Below are 25992 nucleotides of genomic sequence, written 5' to 3' on the forward strand. Positions count from 1 at the left end.
ATGGTCCACGTCCCCACCGATCGGATCGTACCTCTGCTACAACACTGAGCCCACAGTGACCCGTCATCACCCGGAGTCCAGCATGAATCCCATCCGGGCTCACTCTGGTCGCAGGAGAGTCTGTCGGTGTGAACAAGTGAATGGTTATCGGACTCACGGTCCCCTGGACTCTAAGTCCCGGTCCACTGTCGAATGGGCGCCTACATTTCCGGGTCCAGCTGTTCCCTCAACCTTCTCGGGGCGGGTCCCGCATGCCACCCCCAGGGGTGATCCTCTCAGGGCTTTCCGTCTCCTCCGTGTGACTCCATCCCCTGGTTTCCAGAACACCGTGGACACAGGCCACACTTCTCTTCTTCAGAGCCTACGTGAGTCAACGTGAAAACCTCCTCTGCTTTGTCGTCAAATACATCCGAAATCCGAGGCTGCTTCCTACGACCTGGGAAACCACCGTCCTGACACTGGCCGCCAAGGTCTCTCTAGGTGCCAGGGACTCACCTGGTCTCCCCGCTCCCTCGAGGGACTTCTCTAAGATGGAGGTCAGAGAGGCTGGCTCCTCTGCACCGGCAGGCTGGTGACCTTCCATGGCTTAACCTCCTTTGGGCCCCTGCCCCAACAGGGAGGCCTGTCTCCTGCCTGACGGCATCTGTGCTTCTGCCCTCCCCGGTCCCGCGGCAGACACCATCCCCCGGGAGCCTCAGGGGACACGTGCCTCCCGCTGCTGAGTGCTTCCTGCCCCGCTATCCTCAAGCCTTGCTCCGTTTGCTGCTAGACTGGTCCTCAGGATGTTCCCGCGGAAACTTCCTGACCACCCGCCTCCCCACACTCCTGTCCCATGACCTACTGTGTGTCCCCTCATTCCCCCCTTCTCCCGTCATCTGCGTGTTCACGACCTGTCCGCAGCACCCTGAACAGTGCCTGACACGGACAATCTCTGGGCTCTGGGAAAATGTATTTTCCAAGAAGTAAATTCGAGAAAGGAGCAGACAAGAAGTCAAGGTCCCAGAGAAGGTGCCGAGGGGTTGGATGGGGCGCACAGGGAAGAACCCCCACCGGGGGACGTGGACCCGCAGGGAAAGGGACCGGGAGGGCGGTGGTCTTCGCCATGGCCATGGGCAGCCTCTCTTCTTCCCCTTGGGCTTCACACCGGGTTCTGGGGTCCCTTAGGACACCCAGTGCAGGGTGGGCGCTAAGCAGTCCCCTGCACTGCTCCACCCCTGCAGCTCCAGGGCTCCTGATGTGGGGCCCCAGAACCCTAGGTGACACCATGGACGGTCACCAAGCCACCTGCTGGGCTGTGCCCTCCTGCTGCGCCTCCTCTCGCTGCGCCCCCTGCTGCGGACACCCTGCGGCTGACCCGGTCTCTGACTCCCTTTCCCTTGAACCCCTCCCCTGACCCCCTCTGTATGGCTCCGCCCACTACCCCTCCCTCTGACCCCCTCTGTATGGCTCCGCCCACTACCCCTCCCTTGAACCCCTCCCCTGACCCCCTCTGTATGGCTCCGCCCACTACCCCTCCCTCTGACCCCCTCTGTATGGCTCCGCCCACTACCCCTCCCTTGAACCCCCCCCTCTGACCCCCCCCCGCGCTGACCCTCTGCTGACTCCTCCCTCACAGTGCTGTATTTCAATTATGTGTCACTAAACTGGGGAAAAAGTAAATGCTTCCCTTTCTGCATTTGAATGTTGATGAGGAAATGGTAATGAGGAGATGGGGTTTACTAGGGCTCCCAGGGGGCGAGTTCCTGCACCTCCCGACTTGCTCCTGAGGACCAAAACCGAGAACCGGGCTACCCCGGGCTCAGTCACTTCGCTCTGAGCATGCTCCAGGCACCCGCGGCCCCCCCGCCCGCGGCCACGCCCACAGCCCCGTACAAGCCAATCCGCGTCCGCAGCGCGGCTGATTGGCATCCAGCGGGAAAGAAGCGGCGTCCCGGCTGGGCGCGGCCGCCGTGGTGGGCGGGCAGAGCGGGCCGGAACCCGGAAGCGTCTGTCCCTGCAGCGGCCGGCGGGGGCGAAGCCGGGCTCCCGGGATCGCCATGGCCACGCCGCGGCAGCACGGTACGCCGGTGGGGGTCCGGGGGCAAAGCCGGGCGGCGCAGGTGCGGGGCGAGACGCGCCCAGAGTCTGCTCTAGGACCCAGTCCCCGGACCCCCGACCTCCTCTCGCCGGGACCCCAGAGCCCCGTCCACCTCCCCCCGGAGCCCAGAGCCCCGTCGCCCCCGGAGCCCAGAGCCCCGTCGCCCCCGGAGCCCAGAGCCCCGTCGCCCCCGGAGCCCAGAGCCCCGTAGCCCCCGGAGCCCAGAGCCGCGTCCACCTCCCCCACCGCATCCCAGAGCCTTGTCCCCTCTGTCGAGGGCTCCTGAACACCGGGGCTGGGATGCAGATCCCAGAGATACCCGGGTCCCTGGAGTCCTGCCAGCCCACCCAAGTGGTCTCTCCGGATCCCCAGCGCCAACGCTCGCCTGGGTCTGGGGTACCGGAGGGAGGTGGGCCAGGGTGCAGAGTCGGGAAGGGAGGTGGGCTCTGGGATCCAAGTGGGAGGTGGGCGGGGCTCTGGGGTCTGGGAGGACAGCCCGGGGTCCTGGGCTCCACGTGGGAGGTGCACAGGGCTCTGGGGTCCAGCGGGTGTTGGGCCGGGGGTCTCGCACTCCATAAGTTAAGGCCACGTGTGTCCTTGTGGTGAGAACTTTAGGACTTTCTGCGAGACTTTCAAACAGAGCACAGGGCGTCGTATGCTATGGTCCCCGGAATCACTGAAGCTGCAGCTGGAGGTTTGTACTTGTGGCCACTTTCCTCCAGTTCCTCCCTCCACCCTCCTGGCTTCTGCTGACCACTGACCTGTTCTCTGTGCCTGCGCAGGGGTTTGTAGATGCCTCGTAGAGGTGTTTGTCTTTGACCGATTCCATTTAGCTTAAGGCCCTCGAGGTCCAGCTGTGTGGTTGCAGATGGCAAAATTTCCTTCTTGTCCAGTTGCTGCGTGCACCGTCGTGTGAGCACACTGCCGCTCTCCGTCTGCGGTCCGCCCTGGGTGCGCCCTTAGGCTGGCCGCGTCTTCGCTCTTGTAAGTAGTGCTGCGGTGAATGTGGGGGTGCAGACACCTCTTTGAGCTCCAGATTCCGCTTCCTATGAAGGCACATTCCCAAGTGCAGTCCCTGGGTCGTAGAGTAGCTGCATTTGTAACTTTCTGAGGACTGTCCGTGCTGCTCTCCGGAGTGGCTGCTGCACTTTGCCTGCCCAGCCGCAGTGTGAGAGGGTCCCCTTGCTCGCATCTTGGCCAACACTTGCTATTTTTTTGCCTTTTTGATGACTGCCATTCCAAGGGCTGTGTAGTGGTCTCCGGCCGTGGTTTGGATTTGCATTTCCCTGGTGATGAGTGACCGTCCCTCTGCCTGGCTGGTGGCCATCTGTCTGTCATCTGTGGAAGAATTCCTGTTAAGATCCTCTGCCCATCTTTTAATTAGCTTGGTGTCTTGCTGTTGAGCTGTGTACCTTCTCCATCCATTCTGGGCATGAACCCCTTTCAAATGCGTGACTCACAGGCACCATTTCCTGGTCCCCAGGCTTCCTCCTTGTACCTGTGGGGTTCCTCTCTTGTGCGGAAGCCTTTGGGTTTGATGTGCTCCTCTTGTGGATTTTCACTTTTGTTCCCTGTGCTTTAGGTTTCCTGTCCAAAAATTTATCACCAAGACCCATATCGAGAAGCTCTTTACCTATGTTTTCTTCTAGGAGCTTATGGTTTCAGGTAAAAGTGAAGGTTTTTGATACACATTTCTTATGTTACTTGGATTGGTTCGGGCCATGATTATTTATTTTTTCTTTTTTACATTTAAAATGGATGTGGATTCACCCTTTGAAATGAGAAGTCGAGTGTCCATTATAGTCGACAAGAGCTTGCTTGAAATAAGGAAAGGAAACTAATTTCCCAGCAGGCACAGTGTGGGGGGCAGGAAATAGCATTCTCATCTCAGCAGGAGAACACTGCGGGGGGGGGGGGGGGCTCCCCGCCGTTCTGCACCCCGCTGAGCCCTGACTTCTACCTGTGAGTTTTCAAAACAGATCATCACAGGTTAAAATGGCTTAATTTCTATCGAGTCAAATGTTAGTCTCCGAAGTGAGCATTAAAACATCCAGAGTGCTCAGGCCGTTCTTCCACACGCTGGAGGCAGGAGCAAAGATCCTGGGCTTTCGAGCAGGCCCAGCCCAGGTGGCTGGCCTGGGTCTCTGCCACTGGCTGCCAGCCCGAGCGCCCTTCCCCGGCGCACCAGGGCTCCTTCCTGGACCGCACAGCGCTTTTTCCCTTCATCCCCTTCTCTCCAAGCCTGACACATCAGCGCTTCCCTCTGCCTGGAAGCAGACTCATCTGCGTGTACCCCGTCAACTTGACGGAACCCTCCCAGCTCACCGAATTGAGATAATGAAGCCTTGCTTTGCTTTCCTCAGTCGGAGACCTTCTTCTCTAGAAACGGCCTCCTTTGGCCATTGGACGGGTGATAGAATTGTCTGAGTGAGGTTTTACGGCATCGCGGTGGGAAGGTGGAGTAGTATGTCTCGGAAGTCTGCAACTGAAGTAGGAAACACAATAGTGGTTTTGTGAGTCCTTTTAACAAGCTCATGGAAGAGCTTGTCTCTGGGACAACACTTATGCTTCCAGAAACACCTATGGGGGCGATTGTAATTGGAAAGATGCTAAGCACTGACAACTTGTGGAAGCCTCCCATTGGTGTGGCAGGCAAAGAAGGCCATGGCTGGTGCAGACTTGCCCCCCAGTTCTGTTCTCTCACTGCAGAGCCCCCTTCAGAGACCCGGGGTCGCCTGCAGAACTCACTTCACGCTGGCTCACACAGCGAATGTTCCGGAGTCTGCTGGCTGTGCGTGACACCTCATTTGGTCCCAGAAATGCAGCAGGGAGTGGAACGCTTTCGTTCTAGGCAGATTCCAGGCTCTTCCTTTGGGCCAGGGTCACAGTTGTGGCCGAGTCACATCCCAGGAAAACGTCCGCTCTGGTCCAGACCAGGAAGGTGCGACAGGGTGGGCTGGCTGGCAGTCTGCAGCCATGACTCGAGGGTGTTTGATGAGGGCAGAGTGCTTCCGCTAGGTTGTGAATCCCCCTGAAGCCCAGTGTTCCCCCGAGACGGTTTGTAGCGAAACTCTATGGGATTCATGGGGAGGACGTTTGGCCTTTACAGCGATACAATTTGAGTAAGAAGCAAAATTTTTGTTTTTAATGTGCTTTTTTCTGTGGGGAGGTGTGTGAAGGGTACTAGCAGGTGTCTCCTGGGCCAGATTGCAGGCCTCTGGGGGTCACAGGCCCACCTGAGACGGACAGCTCTCTATAACTGAGCTGAAGCACACAAAGGCCCCCAGGTCGTGAGTGGGGCTTCAGGTGGCTTCCTTTGTGCCGAGGGAGACCAAGTGACTCTCCGACACGTAATCACATGCCGAACGGGGTGGGGACCGGCTGGTTGCAGCGTGCGGTGCAGGAGGCAGCAGCCCGATGGCTGGGAACAGAGCCAGCCTCCAGGCGGATTGGGCGGTAGCTGCCAGGGTGGGCGTGGGAGGCTCTGGGGATGCAGCGGGGTGCGGGGTGTCCGTCCCCATCTCACATGGTGCTGGCCTCAGTAGCTGCACAGCGAACCCTTCACACAGTGACCGGGCATGGTGCCCCGTCCCCCAACCTGACAGGTCCTTCCTGGCTTTCCAGACAGCGGCCTTGAGCGGAGCGCTGTGTTCCAGAGCTGCTCAGCTGTTCTGGGAGAACCTGACCGCATACTTCTCTGTGGGGCCGGCTCGGCTGTTGGGCCGTGAGCCGTGAGGTGTCCCTCACCGGCTGCTCCTGTATCTCCGAGCTGAGTGGCGGGTGGAGAGGATTAAGAGAATTGGTTGAAGTCAAGAACGGGGCAGAACGCCTGTGCCTCAGCTCCTCTCTCTCACCCAGCATCCCCCCACCCTTTGAGCCAGTCACTTTTTGTTCACCTGAGGATTTCTCATCCAGGGGAAGTGGTCGTCTCAGCCTCTCATGCTACCAGGGTTATGCGAGTGGCCAGGCCTTCCCGCCTCCACGCACATGCACGTTCCCTGGGATGATGGGCCCAGTCCTAACCTGTGTGCACCTGCCCCGCCGCCTGGGCCCCTCAGGCACACGCCCGGTGGGGAAAGTGTGTGTAATGCATGCGGTCCAGCTGCTTCTGGATGAGGCTTTGCTCCTGCCACGTCTGGTCTTCCCAGGAGGCGCCGCTCCTGCAAGCGTGTGGCCAGCCGAGGCTTTGGTGCCACAAGACCCTTATCCTCCAGGGACTCTCAGTGGACAAGAGCTGAACTGTAGGTGGCCTCCGTCCCAGCTGGCCCAGGCTTCTTCCTCTTTCCCGTGTCCTTGCATCTGAGAGAGGGCTGGCCGGCGCCAGGTGGGCTCTTGGAGCCCAGCTTCATCCTTGTGCCTATGAGGCTTCTGCAGTAGAAATAGCCTGGCTTTACTTACTCATCTAAGCTGCCCAGGCAGAGGCTGGAACAACACCCCTACCCCAATGTTCCAGCTCCCCTGCACCCCCCATCACACACAGCGGCCCTCCGGCTTCTCACTACCAGGTTCCTGTCCGAATTCTTCTACCAGGCAGGCTTCCTGTGCTCAGCAAGCATTTCCTGAAAGAATGAGCCAGGGAACAGACAGACAAACAAATGGCTCCAGCAGTCGGTGAATGTCAGTCCCCGCTGCCCAGAAGCAGCCGTGCTGGGGTAGGTAGGACCTGTGAGCTGGTATACGTTTCGAGCGCTGGGGCCGGGGGTGTTTGCCTCCATTAAAGACAAATCTGAAAATGGACAGGGTCATTGTGGGAAGGGGCAGGTCCAGCTTGTGGTTGCAGTTTTGTGGCGACAACAGGGAGTAAGGCAGCAGCCCTGGGGGACAGAAGTTTTCTGAGAAAACTGGACATGGAGACTGAGATGCCTGGTGGGTGGTCACAGACTGCCGCCTTTGGGATTTGACACAGGCAGGTTGGGATATGTGGATAGAGCGGGTTCTATCCCCTCAGACCAGTTGCTGCTGTTCCAAGGGAGGTGGGCCCCCTCTGTCCCCGGTAACCCTTAGTTGTCTTGTCCGTAGGCTGGGGGCCGCCCTGGGTTCTTTCACGATGCAGTGAGTCAGGTGCAGCTGGGGGGCACGGAGCAGAGGCTCCGGAAAACCAAGGTCAGCATGCTCGTGGGTCCTAGAGAGGAAGGCTCGCCAGGCCACCCCCATGCTGGGCCCCGCCAGGGGAAGCACTAGGTCCGGAGGCAGGGGAGGACTGAGACCATGAACTTCGGTGGGGTTTCCACGGGATGGGCAGGCAGGACAGGGCGAATGATTCGGGACGGGCCGCTTTGAGCAGTTTCGGTGGCTTCGGGCGATGAGGGTGGCAGCCTGGTCTGATCTAGGCAGAGGAACGCTGCTCCTGGCGTGGACTCCTGGCATGGACGGTGGGAGGCTGGGCAGAGAGTGCTGGCCTGGCGTGGTGAGGGTGGGGGAGGCCAGGCTCTGGAGGGACTGGTTTGCATATCAAAGGGACTCTCTTGCTGGGCTGGCCCCTGGAGGGGCAGTCTCTGCAGCCAGCAAGCTTGGACCTGGGTTTTTCCCATCAGTACAGTGTAGAAAATGTGTTTTTTCTTCCCTATAATTTTCTTAATGACGTTTCTTTTCTCTAGTTTCTGTTGTGAGAGTATACTACGTGATACACAGAACAGACAAAATAAGGGTCAGTGGATTGTTGATGTTACTGGTCAGGCTTCTGGCCGACAGTAGGCTATAGTGAAGTTTGGGAGTCAGAAGTTATACAGGGATGTTCCGCTGCACAGGGTTCTGCGCCCAAACCCTGCGTTGCTCAGGGGCAGCCGCATACTGCAGACCAAGTACAGGTGGCTTGTGGTAATGTTGGCGCATCCAGATGATTCAGGTGGGAGCGGGGTAAAGTGTGAGGTCCAGGGGCACAGCCCAGCTGACAGGGACAGAGTGGCCAGGCCAGCAGCGTGGGAACAGGTCATGCAGGCGGAGGCCCCAGCGTGTCTGGCTTCGGGGCTGGAGAGCAGGTCGTAGCGCCCAGCCTCAAAGACACAGTAGCAGGAGGCCTGGTCCCTAAGTGGAGGTGGGTTTCAGGACAGCGAGGAGTAGGCACCTCCTAGTCTGTGTCCTCCCTGAGCCCTCCCCAAGCAGGCCATTTGCTGAACCACTCCTGCAGGTGACCCGGCTGCCAGTCTTGTTTGCATGCTATGGTGGAATCTGGGATCTGGTGGATGAAAAAGCCAACATTCATGAAACTGCACAAAATAAAAGTACTGGACTAGACATGCTCGGTTGTGCTGCGTATCTCCACGATAGTAAAGCAAGTTTCTGCAGAGCCTGGGAGCCTCGTTGGGCCACGCTCGGGTCGCTCGGTGTGCTTAGTGAGGCCAGGAGATGGGGAGGCACCTGGCCCATGTCCCTGCTGTGTCCCCTGGTAGGAACAGTTGCGGCTGGGTCAGCTCTTCTGACAGCTGACGCAGTAAGTCAAGTTAGACAATCTGTAAGGAGATATTGAGGACAAGTTTTGGAATTTTTTTAAATGTGAGAGTTTGGGGAGAAAACGAATATTCAGTGTCCACGTAACCCTTCGATGGGAGAACACATCAGACTGGTCAGGGAGTAAGTTCCTTTTCTGGCCCCTTTGAGCACCATTTCTGGCTTTATTTGAACAGTGTTTCCTTCTTTTTTAAAAAAATTTTTTTAAAGATTTTATTTATTTATTTGACAGAGATCGCAAGTAGGCAGAGAGGCAGAGAGAGAGCGGACGAAGGGGGCTCCCCGCTGAGCAGAGAGCCCGATGTGGGGCTCGATCCCAGGACCCTGGATCATGACCTGAGCCAAAGGCAAAGGCTTTAACCCACTGAGCCACCCATTTTGAAAAACTATTTTTATTAACATATAATGTATTATTAGCCCCAGGGGTACAGGTCTGTGAATCGTCAGGCTTATATACTGAACAGCGCTCACCATACCACATACCCTCCCTAATGTCCATAACCCAACCACTGTCTCCCTGACCCCCTCCCCCCAGCAACCGTCAGTTTGCTTTGTGAGAGTAAGAGTCTCTTATGATTTGTCTCCCTCCCAATCCCATCTTGTTTCACTTTTCCTTCCCTACCCCCGGAACCCCCCACCCTGCCTCTCCAATTCCTCATATCAGTGAGATCATATGATAATTGTCTTTCTCTGATTGACTTACTTCGCTCAGTATAATACTCTCTAGTTCCATCCACATCCTTGCAAATGGTAAGGTTTCATTTCTTTTGATGGCTGCATAGTATTCCATTGTGTGTGTGTGTGTGTGTGTGTGTGTGTGTGTGTGTATCACATCTTCTTTATCCATTCATCTGTTGATGGACATCTAGATCTTTCCATAGTTTGGCTATTGTGGACATTGCTGCTATACACATTCGGGTACACATGCCCCTTTGGATCACTACATTTGTATCTTTAGGGTAAATACCCAGTAGTGCGATGCTGGGTCATAGGGTAGCTCTATTTTTGACTTTTTGAGGAAACTCCATGCTGTTTTCCCGAGTGGTTGCACCAGCTTGCATTCCCACCTACAGTGTAGGAGGGTTCCCCTTTCTCTGCATCCTTGCCAGGATCTGTCATTTCCTGACTTGTTAATTTTAGCCATTCTGACTGGTGTGAGGTGGTATCTCACTGTGGTTTTAATTTGTTTTTCCCTGATGCTGAGTGATGTGGAACACTTTTTCTTGTGTCTGTTGGCCATCTGGATGTCTTCTTTGCAGAAATGTCTGTTCGTGTCTTCTGCCCATTTCTTGATTGGATTCGTTGTTCTTTGGGTGTTGAGTTTGATAAGTTCTTTATAGATTCTGGACACTAGTCCTTTATCTGATATGTCGTTTGCAAATATCTTCTCCCATTCTGTCAGTTGTCTTTTGGTTTTGTCTACTGTTTCCTTTGCTGTGTAAAAGCTTTTGATCTTGATGAAGTCCCAATAGTTCATTTTTGCCCTTGCTTCCCTTGCCTTTGGCGATATTCCTAGGAAATTGCTGTGGCTGAGGTCGAAGAGGTTGCTGCCTGTGTTCTCCTCAAGAATTTGGGTGGATTCCTGTCTCACATTGAGGCCTTTCATCCATTTTTAGTCTATTTTTGTGTGTGGTGTAAGGAAATGGTCCAGTTTCATTCTTCTGCATGTGGCTGTCCAATGTTCCCAATGCCATTTGTTGAAGAGGCTGTCTTTTTACCATTGGGCATTCCTTCCTGCTTTGTTGAAGATTAGTTGACCATAGAGTTGAGGGTCTATTTCTGGGCTCTCTATTCTGTTCCACTGATCTGTGTGTCTGTTTTTGTGCCAGTACCATACTATCTTGATGATGACAGCTTTGTAATAGAGCTGGAAGTCTGGAATTGTGATGCCACCAACTTTGGCTTTCCTTTTCAACATTCCTCTGGCTACTCAGGGTCTTTTGTGGTTCCATATAAATTTTAGGATTATTTGTTCCACATCTTTGAAAAAATTGATGGTATTTTGATAGGCATTGCATTAAACGTGTAGATTGCTTTTGGTAGCATACACATTTTCATAATATTTGTCCTTCCAATCCATGAGCATGGAATGTTTTTCCATTTCTTTGTGTCTTCCTCAATTTCTTTCATGAGTACTTTATAGTTTTCTGAGTACAGATTCTTTACCTCTTTGGTTAGGTTTATATTCCTAAGTATCTTATGGTTTTGGGTGCCATTGTAAATGGGATTGACTCCTTAATTTCTCTCTCTTCTGTCTGATTGGTGTACAGAGATGCAACTGATTTCTGTACATTGATTTTATATCCTGACACTTTACTGAATTACTGTATGAGTTCTAGCAGTTTTGGAATAGAGTCTTTTGGGTTTTCCACATAAAGTATCATATCATCTGCAAAGAGTGAGAGTTTGAGTTCTTTGTCAATTTGGATGATTTTAATTTCTTTTTGTTGTCTGATTGCTGAGGCTGGGACTTCCAGTACTATATTGAATAGCAGTGGTGAAAGTGGACATCCCTGCCGTGTTCCTGACCTTAGGGGAAAAAATGTCAGTTTCTCCCCTTTGAGAATGATATTTGCTGTGGGTTTTTCATAGATGGCTTTGATGATATTGAGGTATGTACCCTCTATCCCTACACTGTGAAGAATTTTGATCAAGAAAGGATGCTGTGCTTTGTCAAATGCTTTTTCAGCATCTACTCACAGTATCATATGGTTCTTGTTCTTTCTTTTATTAATGTATTTTATCACATTGATTGACTTGTGGTAGTTAAACCAGCCTTACAGCCCAGGAATAAATCCCACTTGGTCGTGGAGAATAATCCTTTTAATGTACTGTTGAATCCTATTGGCTAATATTTTGTTGAGAATTTTTGCATCCATGTTCATCAACAAATTATTCTGTAATTCTTCTTTTGGATGGAATCTTTGTCTGGTTTGGGGATCAAGGTAATGCTGGCCTCATAAAATGAGTTTGGAAGTTTTCCGTCCATTTCTATTTTTTGGAACAGTTTCAGGAGAATAGGTATTAATTCTTCTTTAAATGTTTGGTCGAATTCCCCTGGGAAGCTGTCTGGCCCGAGCTCTTGTTTGTTGGCAGATTTTTGATAACTGCTTCAATCTCCTTACTGGTTATGGGTCTGTTCAGTTTTGGTGTTTATATGTCTCTAGGAATGCTTCCATTTCTTCCACATTGTCTAATTTGCTGGCATATAGTTGCTCATAATATGTTGTTACAATTGTTTGTATTTCCTTGGTGTTGGTTGTGATCTCTCCTCTTTCATTCGTGATTTTATTAATTTGTGTCCTTTCTCTTTTCTTTTTGATAAGTCTGGCCAGGGGTTTATCAATCTTACTAATTCTTTCAAAGAACCAGCTCCTAGTTTCATTGATCTGTTCTACTATTCTTTTGGTTTCTATTTCATTGATTTCTGCTCTGATCTTTATGATTTCTCTTTTCCTGCTGGGTTTAGGCTTTCTTTGCTGTTCTTTCTCCAGCTCCTTTAGGTGTAGGGTTAGGTTATGTACCTGAGACCTTTCTTGCTTCTTGAGAAAGTCTTGTATCGCTATATACTTTCCTCTCAGAACCGCCTTTGTGGTGTCCCACAGATTTTTTTTTTTTTAAGATTTTATTTATCTCTTTGACAGACAGATCACAAGCAGGCAGAGAGGCAGGCAGAGAGAGAGGGGGTAGCAGGCTCCTCACTGAGCAGAGAGCCCGATGTGGGGCTCAATCCCAGGACCCTAGGATCAAGACCTGAGCCGAAGGCAGAGGCCTTAATCACTGAGCCACCCAGGTGACCCTGTCCCACAGATTTTTGAACAGTTGTGTTTTCATTTTCATTTGTTTCCATGAATTTTTTCAATTCTTTAATTTCCTGGTTGACCCATTCATTCTTTAGTAGAATGCTCTTTAGCTTCTATGTATTTGAGTTCTTTCCAACTTTACTCTTGTGATTGAGTTCTAGCTTCAGAGCATTGTGGTCTGAAAATATGCAGGGAATGATCCCAATCTTTTGGTACCAGTTAAGACGTGATTTGTGACCCAGGATGTGATCTATTCTGGAGAATGTTCCATGTGCACTAGAGAGGAATGTGTATTCTGTTGCTTTGCGATGGAATGTTCTGAATTTATCTGTGTTGTCCATCTGGTCTGGTGTGTCATTTAAGGCCTTTATTTCCTTGTTGATCTTCCGCTTGGATGATCAGTCCATTTCAGTGAGGGGGTGTTAAAGTCCCCTATTATTACTATTGTATTATTGTCGATGTGTTTCTCTGATTTTGTTATTAATTGGTTTATATAATTGGCTGCTCCCATGTTAGGGGCATAGATATTTAAAATCAATAGATCTTCTTGTTGGACATACCCTTTGAGTATGATATAGTGTCCTTCCTCATCTCTTATTATAGTCTTTGTTTTAAAATCTACTTTATCTGATATAAAGATTGCCACCCAGCTTTCTTTTGATGTTCATTAGAATGGTAAATTGTTTTCCACATCCTCACTTTAAATCTGGAGGTGTGTTTGGGTCTAAAATGAGTTTCTTGTAGATAGTATATCGATGGGTCTTGTTTTTTTATCCATTCTGATACCCTATGTCTTTTCATTGGGGCATTTAGCCCATTTACAATCAGGGTAACCATTGAAAGATAAGAAATTAGTGCCATTGTATTGCCTAAGGTGACTGTTACTGTATATTGCCTCTGTTCCTTTCTGCGCTATTACTTTTAGGCTCTCTCTTTGCTTAGGGGACCCCTTTCAATATCTCCTTTAGAGCTCGTTTGCTGTTTGCAAATTCTTTCAATTTTTGTTTGCCCTGGAAACTTTTTATCTCTCCTTCTGTTTTCTATGACAGTCTAGCTGGATATAGTATTCTTGGCTGCATATTTTCCTAGTTTAGTGCTCTGACTATATCATGCCGGTTCTTTCTGGCCTGCCAGGTCTCTGTGGATAGATTTGCTACCAGTCTAATATTTCTACCATTGTATGTTACGGACCTCGTGTCCCGAGCTGCTTTCAGGATTTTCTCTTTGTCACTAAGACTTGTAAATTTTACTATTAGATGACGGGGTGTGGACCTATTTTTATTGATTTGAGGGTGTTCTCTGTGCCTCCTGGATTTTGATGCTTGTTCCCTTTGCCATATTAGGGGAATTTTCTACTATAATTCACTCCAATATACCTTCTGCCCATCTCTCTCTTCTTCTGGAATCCCAATTATTTTAATATTGTTTCATCTTATGGTATCACTTATCTCTCGAACTTTCCCTTCATGGTCCACTAGTTGTTTGTCTCTCTTTTGCTCAACTTCTTTATTCTGTGACATTTGGTCTTCTGTAGCACTAATTCTCTTTTCTGCCTCATTTATCCTAGCAGTAAGAGCCTCCATTTTTTATTGCACCTCATTAATAGCTATTTTTATTTCAACTTCATTAGATTTTAGTTCTTTTATTTCTCCAGAAAAAAATTTATTTCTTGAGAAAAGGATTCTCTGATATCTTCCATGCCTTTCCCAATCCCAGCTAACACCTTGATAATGCGTCATTCTGAACTCTAGTTCTGACATATTACCAATGTCCATATTGATTAGGTTCTTAGCCGTCGATATTGCCTCTTGTTCTTTTTTTTTTGAATGAAAGAATAAAATACTAAAAGGGGGCAAAGATCCCAGAAAAATGTATGGTGACCAAATCAGAAGAGACCAAAAACTGGGTGGGGAGAAGAAAGGTGGGAAAAAAAATAAAATAAAAAAATACATATATTAGACTGGTGAGTATACCAGAATACACCCACTTGATTTTGGGTGTATTCTGATATCTGAGAAGAAACTACTTACCAAAATTTTAAAGAAAGAAAACATACATATATATATGCAAAAATAAGAGTAAACATGATGAAGGGATGGAATATGACTATAAAGATGAAAATTTAAAAATATTCTAAAGAAGGAATTGATAAGTTGGTTGGAAAAAGAAAAAAAAAAGGAGAGAATATGATCAGGCTGGAGATTAGAACAATGCCATGTTCTATTAGAGGGAAGTATATCCCAAAATATTAAAGAAAAAAAAACCTATATGTAAACTAAAAATAAGTTTAAATACAATGAAGGGATAAAATATGATTATGACAATGAAAATTTAAGATTTTTAAAAAGGTATTGATAAGATAAAATAGTTAAAATGTTAAGAGAGGAAAGAGGAAAAGATTTAAAAAATAGAATAAGAAAAAAATAAAATTAAAAAAATTTAACTTTAAAAGGCTAAAGGATCATGGAAATAAGTTGTGAATTCTCTTTGTTGCTTTCCCTTGGCTCTGGAGTTCTGCCGATCCTGTGGATTGGTGAAGTTGGTCTTGGCTGGATGTTCTTGCTGATCTTCTGGGGGCGGGGCCTGTTGCTGGGATTCTTAAATGTCTTTGCGGGAGGCGGAACTGCGCTGCTCTTGCCGGGGGCGGGGCTACGTCATCCGCTCAGGTTCGCGCTCGGGAGCTTTTGTTCCCTGCGCGCTTTCCGTAGAGTGCGGAGGACGGGAACGAAGATGGCGGCCGCGCGGTCTCCGGCTGGAGCAGCCGAGGGCTCGGGGTCGCTCCTCAGTGCGCCGTCGGGGATGCGCCGTCAGTCCCTCGGGTCTCCCCGGTCTCCGGCCGCGCCCCGAGCTCACCGGCTGTGACCCGGCGCCTCTGTCTCCGGCGCGCAAGCGCATTCGGAGCAGATTCCTGCCGCGCTGCTCTTCCAAGGGGTCCGGATCTTGTGGGCTCCGCGTCCGAGCGCCGTGTCCTCAGCGCGCCTCGGCCCCAGCGGAAGGTGACCCCGGGCCGAGAGCGCACTCCTGGCTCCGTCTCTGCCCCCGGCGAGCTCTGCGACGCTCGGACGCTCGGACGCCCCGTCCTTCTGTGACCCCGCGGGGCCGCGCCGCCTCCGGAGCGCCGTGCCTCGGGGGAGCGCGTCTCGAGCTCCGGCCGGGCTCCTGCTCGCGCGCTGGTGGGCGCGGCGCCTGCGCTGGGCTCCGTTCCCGTCGCGGCGGACCGGGTCTCCGCACGGCCGCCGACCAGACGGTGGGTCTGGGGTCCGAGAACCGCGCCCCGCCGCTCTTCCGTCCTGCGGAGCCGCCGGGCGCCGGGAGCCGCGGGACGCCGTCGGGCTGGTGTCCTGGGACCGCCGTGTTCCGCCGCGGCCTCTCCGCCGTCCTGCTCCGGCGCCGCGTCCCTGTCCGTGGAACCTTCAGCAAGCTCGCCGGCTGCGGCTGCGGCCTCGGCTGGCCGCTCCTGCGTTCCGGATTCGGTCGTGCGGCTCGTTACGTGCGCGTGTCGTCCTGGCCGGTCCTCCTCGCGGGCGCCAGAGCGCCGCTGCCGGCGCGCCCCGGACTGCAGACCGCGGCGAGTGCCTCGCCTCACTGTGGAGATGGAGCGCGAAACGCAAAATAGTGATGTTGTCCACGGAGCTGTGTGTGGGCCGGCAGGTGCTCAGCGGACGTTCAGACCTATCTGTCCTGAAAAGAGAGTTCAAAGTACCCGATTGCAAGAGTACAGACACCCTGGCCCACTTTGACTTAAAGTGCCGACACCTGCTACATCCTCCTGAGGATGGCCGCGGGGGCGACGTGGCCCGGGATTGCTACGGTGCAGGGCGCCTCTGTCCCCGCTGAGAGGAGTGTGCCTGCTGTCCGTTGCCGGCGTGCCCGGGAAGCTTGGCCCCTTGCTAAGGCATCGGTGAGGCATGGGCGCCATCAGTCAGCCACTAAGCTTCTAGTAATATCGCTTTCCAGTCTGGGTTTTCTTTTTGGTTTTTGGGGTTTTTTAAAGATTTTATTTATTTATTTATTTATTTATTTATTTGACAGAGAGACACAGCAAGGAAAGGAACACAAGCAGAGGGAGTGGGAGAGGGAGAAGCAGGCTCCCCGCTGAGCAGAGAGCCCGATGCAGGACTCGATCCCAGAACCCTGGGATCATGACCTGAGCCAAAGGCAAACGCTTAATGACTGAGCCACCCAGGTGCCCCCAGTCCTGTTTTTGATAGCAATTTTCATTTAAATAAGGATTCGAAAATCCCAGCGACATCTGTTCTCGATCATCACTTTTCCACTTGTATGTCTGTTCACTGGAAACTCTGTAAAGGTGTGTCGTAAACCTGTTCCTGCGCTTTCCTCTCAACATTTTAACTATTTTTTTTAAGATCTTATTTATTTATTTGACAGAGAAAGAGAGATCGCAAGCAGGCAGAGAGGCAGGCAGAGAGAGGAGGAAGCAGGCCCCTTGCTGACCAGAGAGCCTGACATGGGGCTCATTCCCAGGACCCCGACATCATGACCTGGGCTGAAGGCAGAGGCTCAACCCCCTGAGCCAACCAGGCGCCCCCCTCAACATGTTTAAGGTTACATGTCACTACTTGGTGGTCCCTCCTATTTTTGTGTCATTTCAGGAGTGTGGGTCCCATGGGTCTTACTCCTTCCCAGTGACATCCACCCTTAAAGGACAGCTCTGGAGCTGATTTCCTTCCTCACGCTCCCAGATCAGCTCTACACACGTTCTATTTGTGCTCTCCGAGTCCTGCTTTTCCAGACAGTGGTTTCTAGGGATAACGACAGAGGTTTTGATATAGTTTGATAGAGTTGCCTAGAGAATCACAAATGAGTGAACATTTCTACCTCACCCGTTACAAGCTCTCCAAATGTACAGTGTGTATGTATAGAAATAGGGGTAGAGCGTTGCCCCCATTTTAAGTGAAGTATACTGTGTATACAAGTACTGAGGCGAATGCGTATTACTTTGTGATCAGACTGAACTTTTTTTTAAGAGGAAACCATTCCTGATGTCAATGGGATGCTTTTTCTATACCACATACTTGTACTTATCTTTTGTGTTTTTCAGAGTGGGATATTACACAAGAAAAAGTTCGTATTTCCATTTCTTTTTCAGAAGAGCCTTTTGCAATGAAACACGAAGGCAGTCTGCCGCAGTCAGGAGATAGCCCAGCCAGCCCGTGTGGGAGCCCGCCCCCGGCTTCCCTCCGGACGCTGCTCGCCAGCGCCGGCGCCGGCCTCTGAGGCCTAGCACGAGAGAGGGCCGCCCTTGCACCCTTAATGCCTTCGTTAAAAGTGGAACCTGCTCGCCCTTTTCTGTACTCAACTGTTAGATTTCAGCCCAGTAACGGGGTTGAAAAGGAATTCACGTTCACTGTGCCCATCTCATGGTGGGAAGTGCTAGGGCTCAGCTCCCCTTAACCCAGTGTCCTACCCAGCAGGGGTGGGATGGAACATTGGTCTCTGCCACGTAAGAACCACCCATAACTGTCGTTTCTCACCGAAACTCTGGAAACTTCCCTCCCGTACGTCGCTGAGTACCCCCACACGTTTCTTGTCAACGTCATGCAAACGGGCTGTTTGTCCCCACCATCCCAGTTGGGTGACACTCCCAGGCACTTGCCTGGAACCTGTTCCACAGAAGGCAGTGGGAACATTGCCCCTCAGCAGATGGTGTCAGAAACACACTTTGTACTGGGTCCCCTGGTACCGATGATGCTGTAGAACATTCAACTCAATACGAGCACATGAGGAATCTTGTATTGCTGTGACCCTAAATGCTGATGTCATTAGCATGGACCACTGTCCTTCACCCCACGGAGCCACCAGCTGCATTCCAGTGGGTTCTCTGAGGAGTCATCACTGTGGAGGGAGCCCTTTGGAGTTTCAAACCAAATTCTGTTCTTATGACTAGAGCGGGTCAATGGGCGTTATTCCTAGTCGGGACGCCTGCCACCTGGTAGTGGGGTGAAACTGGGACGCTGAGTGTCCCCACACCCCCAGCTGTGGTGGCACTGCACCGCCCACCAAGAATCGAGAGTCCCCAAGTGCTGGCTCCCGGCGTTCTGGTTTCTGCCGCTCGGCTGCCTGTCACCCTAGAGCGACTCTCTCCTGTTCTGTTGAGTCGTTTCTAAATTTACAAATTCATTCTATTAACCTTTCCCCTCGCCTCTTCCAGGATGCTGTTTTGAGATTCATGCCTGCCCCTTTCCATACTTCCATCAGGACAGAAATATTTATTCATTATGACAGCTTTTTTCCCCGTTAGAGCAGAATGCCGGCTAAACTAAACACGAGTGTGTGCAGGCCAAGCGTGTGTTACTGACTGCAGCCGCGAGCCCGTGCAGGTGTGCTGGAGCGAGCGGCCAGTGCTGCCTGTCTCCCGGTGCCGCACCTGGCCCTGGGGCCTGCTGTGGGAACTGCACGTGGACCGGCCCTGTCAGGGGACATGTCGTACCCAGTGCCTGAACCCCAAATTCAAAACTGGTTCATAGTCGGTACTTTACAGAGAAACTCAGAGAAATAAGAATGTTGGAGGGAAGAAAGACCACTTAGAAACCCACAAGTAAACCCCTGGGTTCATACTCCCCGCCATCCAGGCCTGCGGCCCTCTCTCCCCAGCCTGGCTCCTGTCCCCTGTGTCCACACCTGTGGGCATGCCAGGCTGCCAGGCCTGTGGGGAGGGGGTCCTCTGGGCCAAGCTGGGGGCCCCTGTTGGGAAGTGCAGGGGCCCTTGAAGGATCATGCTGGGGATGTCCTCTGATGGATGGTCCCGGGGGTCCTCTGATGGACGGTCCTAGGGGTCCTTGGGGGACAGTTCTGGGGAGTCCTCTGATAGATGGTCCTGGAGCGATGGTGCTGGGGGTCCTCTGGGGGACAGTCCTGAGGGTCTCCTGAGGATAGTGCTGGGGGTCCTTGGGGAGACAGTGCTAGGCTGTCTTCCATTTCTCTGTGGTGGTAATGTCAGGCTGTGTCTCTGTTTCATACAAAATCTGCCTGTGACTTAAATTGCCGTGAATAATTCTTCCTTCTCTTCTCTTTGTTAACTGGCTGTAGTGTTTGTGGGGAAAGTGCTGAAGAGGCTTTTCCCTCGTGTTCCCTGCAGCCAAGAAAAGAGGGCACCTGTGACTCCAGCGTCTGACAAGCCAGCCGGGACAGTGGCCGCTGAGGAGGTCCCCAGTTTGACAGGTGAGGGGCTTGCGGTGTGGGGGGGGGGGGGCGTCACCATCAGTTTCCTGGTGACAGCATGCTCTGGAGCAGGAGGCTCTGGCCTGACTCTGGGGGTGCTGAGCTCCAGGATGCCTGTGCCCACACATTCCAGTCCACTGCACTCGGGGAGAGGAGCCAGGGCTGGGCCCTCCGTCAAAGACCAGTTCAGGACTCTGCTAGGTGCTTGAGTTCACTCACAAACCCTCCTCTGGTCCCAGAGACGACCAGTGAGCCCGCTGGCTTTGTCTGTCCTCTGCCACTGTCACTTTGTCCTGGCGCTGCCTGGCTGGCGTCCGCGCTGCGCGGGCTCCGGAGAGCTCTCCTGCTTTCGTCGCTCACCCACTGGTCTTTGCACGGGTCTGTCTGAGCTCCTCAAGCAGGACGAGGGTCTGCAGCGGAGCCTTGTGTTCTGCACATTCAGTGCAATTTGTATCAAAATCCAATCGCCTTTCCCCCCAGAAGTGCAGAAGCTGATCCTAAGATTCAAGTGGAATTGCAAGAGACCCTGACAGTTCAAACAGGCTTAAAAAAGAGCAAAGCGCGAAGAGTCTTACTTCCTGATTTCCAAACTTACTACCAAGCTGTAATTGATTGGTATGTGGGCACATATTCCACGTCCTACAAGTCGTCGGGCAGGAGTTCCCGCAACCGGCAGTAGCATGCATGGCACAGGTCCAGGTCTGCACCCGCTGTCCGGGTGATCCTTCCGCTGTGTGGCTGAAGCCTGTCCTGGGCCCGTGAGCTCCTCTGCCAGCTCCTGGTGGTGGGCCCGCCCCCATCACAGGCAGGCATGGTCACCTCAGGTCCGCTGTGGCCAGGCAGCCCAGTTGGCATAACTGGGTGAGTGTGTCCCAGCCACTGGTGCTGTGGCTCAAGACCTGCCATCTGTCTTCCACTCAGATCACGTTCCCAGGGTCCCGGGATCGAGCCACAGATCAGGCTCCCTGCTCCGTGGAAGCCTGCCTCTCCCCTTACTTGTGGGTGTGTGCGCTCATTCTCTCTCTCTCTATCTGACACACACACACACAAAAAGACTGATGCCACCCAGTGTTGGAAAGAGCGTGGGAGAAGGCGATCCTATAGTTCCCCTTCTAGAGCGTGCGTCTCAAAAGCCAGCGAGAGGAACTTACCCTTCAGACAGTCCCGTCAGCAGGGATTTCTCTGAAGAACTCAGTGGTTAAGTGTGCAAAGTTAGCTTCGACAAGGACAGTCAGCAGCTGTTTGTGGATCAACCTCCACGCGTGAGATTTGGGACAATGGTTAAATTATAATTACATTATAATTTGCCAGACACATGGAATATTACGTAGCCATTAAAGAACTGCGTAGATGTAAATGTATTTTAACATACTATTCTGTCATGCACTCAGTTTTGAGTGATATTATTTATGTAATGTACAGACGTATAATAATAAAATATGGGAAGAATGATCGCTTTAAGATGTGTGTATACACAACGTCTGCGGGTTGTTAGCACACATGGAAAGGAGGTTCCAGATTATGCACCAAAACGTTAAGAGATTCACAGGGCAGTGATGAGAGGTATGCTATGTGGAATAGACTTTTGTCTGCTTCCTACTCATGACTTAAATTTTTCTATCATTTTGTAAAAATCCAAAGGCTAAATAATTACAGACGGTTCCTTTCTCCTGGCTGGACATAGAGCTGGTGCAACTCTGACAGGGCGCTTGGCCTGTTGGCCCTGTGCCAACGGCAAGCCTGGGTCTCACAAGCTGTTGGGTCTCACGAGCTGTTAGGTCTCATGTCTTCGGGGCGGAGGTTGGGGAAGGGTGCCAGGGCAGCAAATGTCCAGTCACATGATGCCATTTTCACTGTCCCCTTGTCTCCTGCAGATGAGGACACCCAGGTCCCACCTCAAAGGCGACTCTACACGGCAAGTTTGCCTCCTGAGGGGTACGTCCCTGCTCCGCCAGAGCCGCAGGGCAGCCCAGCCTCCGAGGACACGTCTGGCAGTGATGACTCGGGAGGAGGGTGCCAGCTCCCAGGTGAGGTGTGGCTGCGTGGTCTCCCACTTGCACAGACGCACGGTGGGAGGGTCAGGTGAGCATGTCCGCAGACAGCCCCACGCTGGGCTCAGCGTGTCTTGCAGTCCGTGAAGAATGACGGGCAGACAGACTAGGGTGTGAGGGGATCCCGCCAGAACGGGTCCGGGCTGCCATCGTCTGTGGACTAGGAGAAGTCTGCCATTAAACACAGCACAGTGTTAAAGGTACTTGTTTTGGTTTAAGTAGAACCCTTTTTTCTTGATTTTCCAATTTTTTCAGAATTTCTGAGATTGTGTACAAATTTTGTAATCAATGGACATAACTTCTTTTGCATCTGTTTTATGGAAGAACCGAAAGAGTATTTTGCTTTCATGGTTGAATGTCCTGTGAATGAGGGAGGGTAGAGGCTGCGTTGCTGTGTGCACTGGGATCACATGAAAGCAGAACAGAGAGGAATCGGGAGATGTCAAGTAAAAGTTTGCCCAGATGGTTTTCTAACAAGTATAAACTAAGAAGCTCTGTACTCCAAACCTTAATTAATTTGAGTGTCAAGGAAATGTGGTTTCCTTGTACATTGATCTTCCCAAGTCCCTAATAAAAGGATCAGAAACCACAAAGCCAGAAAGGGGGTGGTGAAGGAATGATGTAGTCGTCTTTCCAAGCCCTGTTAAAAATCTTTAGAATGTAATTGTTAGATGAATAAATTATTTAATGAGAAATTTTAATGACAGTCTTCTGAAGATCAGTGACTTTGGTGAACATACTTTACGGGTACTTAGTGTATTCAGTAAGAACATGGGGGACTCAGTGCTGTGCCATGGGACATTGTTCTGCTTCCCAGCAGCAGCGCATGGTTAGCACTGCTGATGAGGCCAGCGAGGGCCCGGCTGCGTCCGGAACCCCCAGGTCAAACGCTCACATCTGTCCTGTGACCGTAGGCCCTGAGCTGGAGTGACGCGCTCACAGGAGGTAGAGGGATGTTGGCACAATTGGGCGAGTGTGTCCCACCCAAAAGCTGCCCCCACACAGGCCAGCTGGCCCTGTGCTGTGCCTGGCCCGACAGCGGCCCACGGCTGCGAGCGAAACCGTGAAGACCGGGGGGCTGCCTGCGTACTGGCGATGCGATGCACGGTTACGTGGCAAATTCCCTAGTGTGTTGGGTGACGTTGACTGCAACATCGTTACAGGATACATGTCTGCGACTTGTTGGGCAGAGTCTTTCTGTGAATCGTCGCGTCCTCTGTTACCTATTGGGGGCGTGGGTCTTCCTTTCCCAGAGTCTGCAACTGGGGAAGGGCCCGGTGGAGACGGGGGTGATGGCACTGCGTCCCCGGCCCGTCACCCTCTGAGGGGAACATGGGCAGGTCCAGCCCTGAGCTCAGTCTTATGCACCGTGCTCCGACCATTCTGCCTCGGGACCCTGCGTGGCTGCCATGGTGCTCTCTCCACAGCTGGCCGAGTCCGGCCTCCTCACTGGCCAGGGTCTGGGCTTGAGGACATGATTCTTTCTGGAGGCCCTGTGAGCTCGGTTTCCTAACTCAGTGCTGCTGGAAATGCTGCCCGCTTTTCCAGAAGAGCTTCGATTAGCTCACCCATCAGATCGCAGCGGGGAAGTCCGTGTCTTTCCCTTTCCCGCTCTCAGAACCCCTCTCTGTTCCCATCCACTCTGTTTACTGTTTATCAAATGGTCCCTTCTCCTTGTCAGCCCAGGAAGTGGGCCACTGCAGGGCACTGGAGGCGGTAACGCTGGAGGAGTGTTCCCAGGCCTCCTACCAGTGGTCTCCAGTGTGAGCGAGCATTCAGAAAGGCCCGTGCACCACGCTCTGCACGGAGGGTGTGCAGGGGTGAGGTTGAGCGGCAGCCCGAAGCCTGAGCACGTGCCAGATGGGGGTGTGCAGACCAGGAAGCGGCATCGATCGCTGTGCCGTCAGAGAGAGCCTCACACAGGTCCTGCCCCGACCCGCGGTGAAGGCTTGCTGGGCACACCTTCCTCACTGGGACCTGCAGCAGTCCACAGTGTCCTTTGAGACATGCCCCACGAGGCCCCTCTGGCCCATCCTGGGATTCCTTCCTCATGTCTGTGCTCTGCCCACCAGTGTCTGCCCAGTGACGTCTCTGTCATCTTTCTCTCCCCTCTGGACTCACTTTCCTTGCCTGCCTAGTGGGGGTAACAACCCAGACATGTGCGCCTGGAAATAAGCCCAGCCATAGGGTTGATGAATCTTGGACAAAGGAGGTAAGAATATGGAATGGGAAGGAGCAGTGTCTTCAGAATACAGCTGGGATAACTGAACAGCTACACGCAGAGCAATGACTCTGGGCCACTCTCTTATCTACACACAAACAAACTCAAAAAGGATGAAAGTCCTAAATGGGAGACCAAAACCATAAAAATGCTAGAAGAAAACATGGAAGAAAAGCCCTTTGACATAGTTCTTGTGAATGATTTTTAAAATTTGACACCAAAAGCAGAGTCAAATAAGAGTAAAAAATAAAATAACCTACTGGTTGGGCGCCTGGGTGGCTCAGTGGGTTAAGGCTCTGCCTTCGGCTCAGGTCATGATCCCAGGGTCCTGGGTTCGAGCCCCGCTTCGGGCTCTCTGCTCAGCAGGGAGCCTGCTTCCCCCTCTCTCTCTGCCTGCCTCTCTGCCTACTTGTGATCTCTGTCTGTCAAATAAATAAATAAAACCTTTACCAAACCAAAGGTTTTGCAAAGTGAAGGAACTAACAAAACTAAAAGGCAACCTACTGAATGGAAGAATATTTGCAGAGTATATATCCAATAAGCGGTTAATGTTCCAAATACAAAAAGAATTCATACAACAGTAGCCAGAAAACCGTCTGATTGGAAGATGAGCTGAAGACCTGAACAGACATTTCCGCAAAGAGGACATCCAGATGGCCACCAGACACATGAAACAGGGCTCCACATCACTCGGCATCAGGGAAATACAAATCAAAACCACAACGAGATCCCACCTCACACCAGTCAGAATGGCTAAAATGAACCAGTCAGGAAACAACAGATGCTGGCGAGGATGCGGAGCAAGGGGAGCCTCCTGCACTGCTGGTGGGAATGCAGGCTGGTGCAGCCGCTCTGCAAAACAGCGTGGAGGTTCCTCAAACAATTTGAGAAGAACTTCCGTATGACCCAGCTCTTCACCGCCAGGCCTGTAACCACAGGGAATGGAATCGGGACCTCAGGCCGATGCCTGCCTCCACGTTCCCGGTGCGTTACTGACAATCGCCGAGACACCGAAGCAGCCCTGTGTGTCCACGAAAGACCATATGACATGCGTCCAGCAGGACATGGTTCAGCCATGAGGAAGGGAGGGGTCCTGCATTCGCAACCATGTTGATGGGCTTCCCGGGCGTTGTGCTGAATGGAGAGTCTGAGGGGAAAGTTAAATACATGGTTTCATGTATGTGGAATCTGAGAACAGAAGGCCGAGCCCTGGAATCAGAGCCTGGGCAAGTGGTTGTAGCAGTTGGGAGAAATACGGAGGTGAGCCGAGGGTTGGGTTTTAGCCGCATGATGCGTCACGTGTGGGTTGGCCGCCGCGGAGAGCTGGGGAGGGTTGCCGTGGAGGGAGGGGCTCGTGCGGCACGTGTGGCAATACTACTGAGAAGCGCCCCTGCCCAGGATTCCCATGAAATGCTAAGATCGCAGCCCACAGCACATGCCGAGGTGTTCCCAGGGAGGACCGAGCACCCTGAGCTGCAGGCTTCGGGGCCGCACGTCCACAATGGCACCTGAGTAGGCCGCCGCCAGCTGTCAGCGCACCGGGCCACAGAAGCAGGCCCACGAGGAGCGTCCGTGCCGCACTCGGGTTCAGAGCCCTGCAGGTGCGTGGTCTCGCCTGACTGCGGTCCCCGTGCCTGGCTGTGCTCCGAGGTTTTGTGACAGGCCTCCATCAGCGGCACCGCACAAGAAAGAACATCACTGGGCGGCGAGCGGTGGGAGGGGCCAGGAGGAGCGGAGGAGGAGTGTGCGGGGTCTGAGACCCGAGGGCGTACTGTGTCTGAACCACCTGGTCTGCCAGGCTCCTGACCTGCTTGGGTTGCATTTTTCTCATCTGTATAACCAGGGGTTTGAATAGACGGTTTTCTGAATTCTTTCCCAGTTTTACGGGTGGGTGCATTTAGATTTCCGTGAACTAATTGTCCTGAAAAGTGATAATGGGTAAAGAAGATTCATGAAATTAATTCTAACACCGCGTCTCTGAGCACCACCCCCCTCACCCCCCAACCCCCGGTCTCGCAGTGAGTCAGTGACGCACTCCGCAGGCTCGCTGGCCAGTGAGGGGGTGTGGCAAGCAAACTTGACACTGATTGGGGGAAGCAGGCTGTCCAGCAGACAGTGTGTTCCCAGGAGCACGGAGGCTGAGATGAGATGGGCCAAGCCCAGCAGGGCTACGCGTCACTCTGCCCACAGTCACTGTGGACAGACAGCGGC

General features: G+C 52.3%; 1 protein-coding gene across 1 annotated transcript in view; it reads left to right on the plus strand.

Annotated features, from left to right (window-relative positions):
* ERICH1 (glutamate rich 1) overlaps window positions 1–25992 on the plus strand; it is a 45802-nt gene continuing 19810 nt past the window's right edge. Inside the window, exons 1-4 of the mRNA XM_059155974.1 lie at window positions 1–27; window positions 1865–2058; window positions 19427–19509; window positions 21384–21536. Coding sequence (XP_059011957.1) covers window positions 1–27; window positions 1865–2058; window positions 19427–19509; window positions 21384–21536 — 457 coding nt within the window. The remainder of the gene's footprint in view (window positions 28–1864; window positions 2059–19426; window positions 19510–21383; window positions 21537–25992) is intronic.

This window comes from Mustela lutreola, chromosome 18 (genome assembly GCF_030435805.1).
Source record: "Mustela lutreola isolate mMusLut2 chromosome 18, mMusLut2.pri, whole genome shotgun sequence".
In the NCBI taxonomy this organism is placed as follows: domain Eukaryota; kingdom Metazoa; phylum Chordata; class Mammalia; order Carnivora; family Mustelidae; genus Mustela; species Mustela lutreola.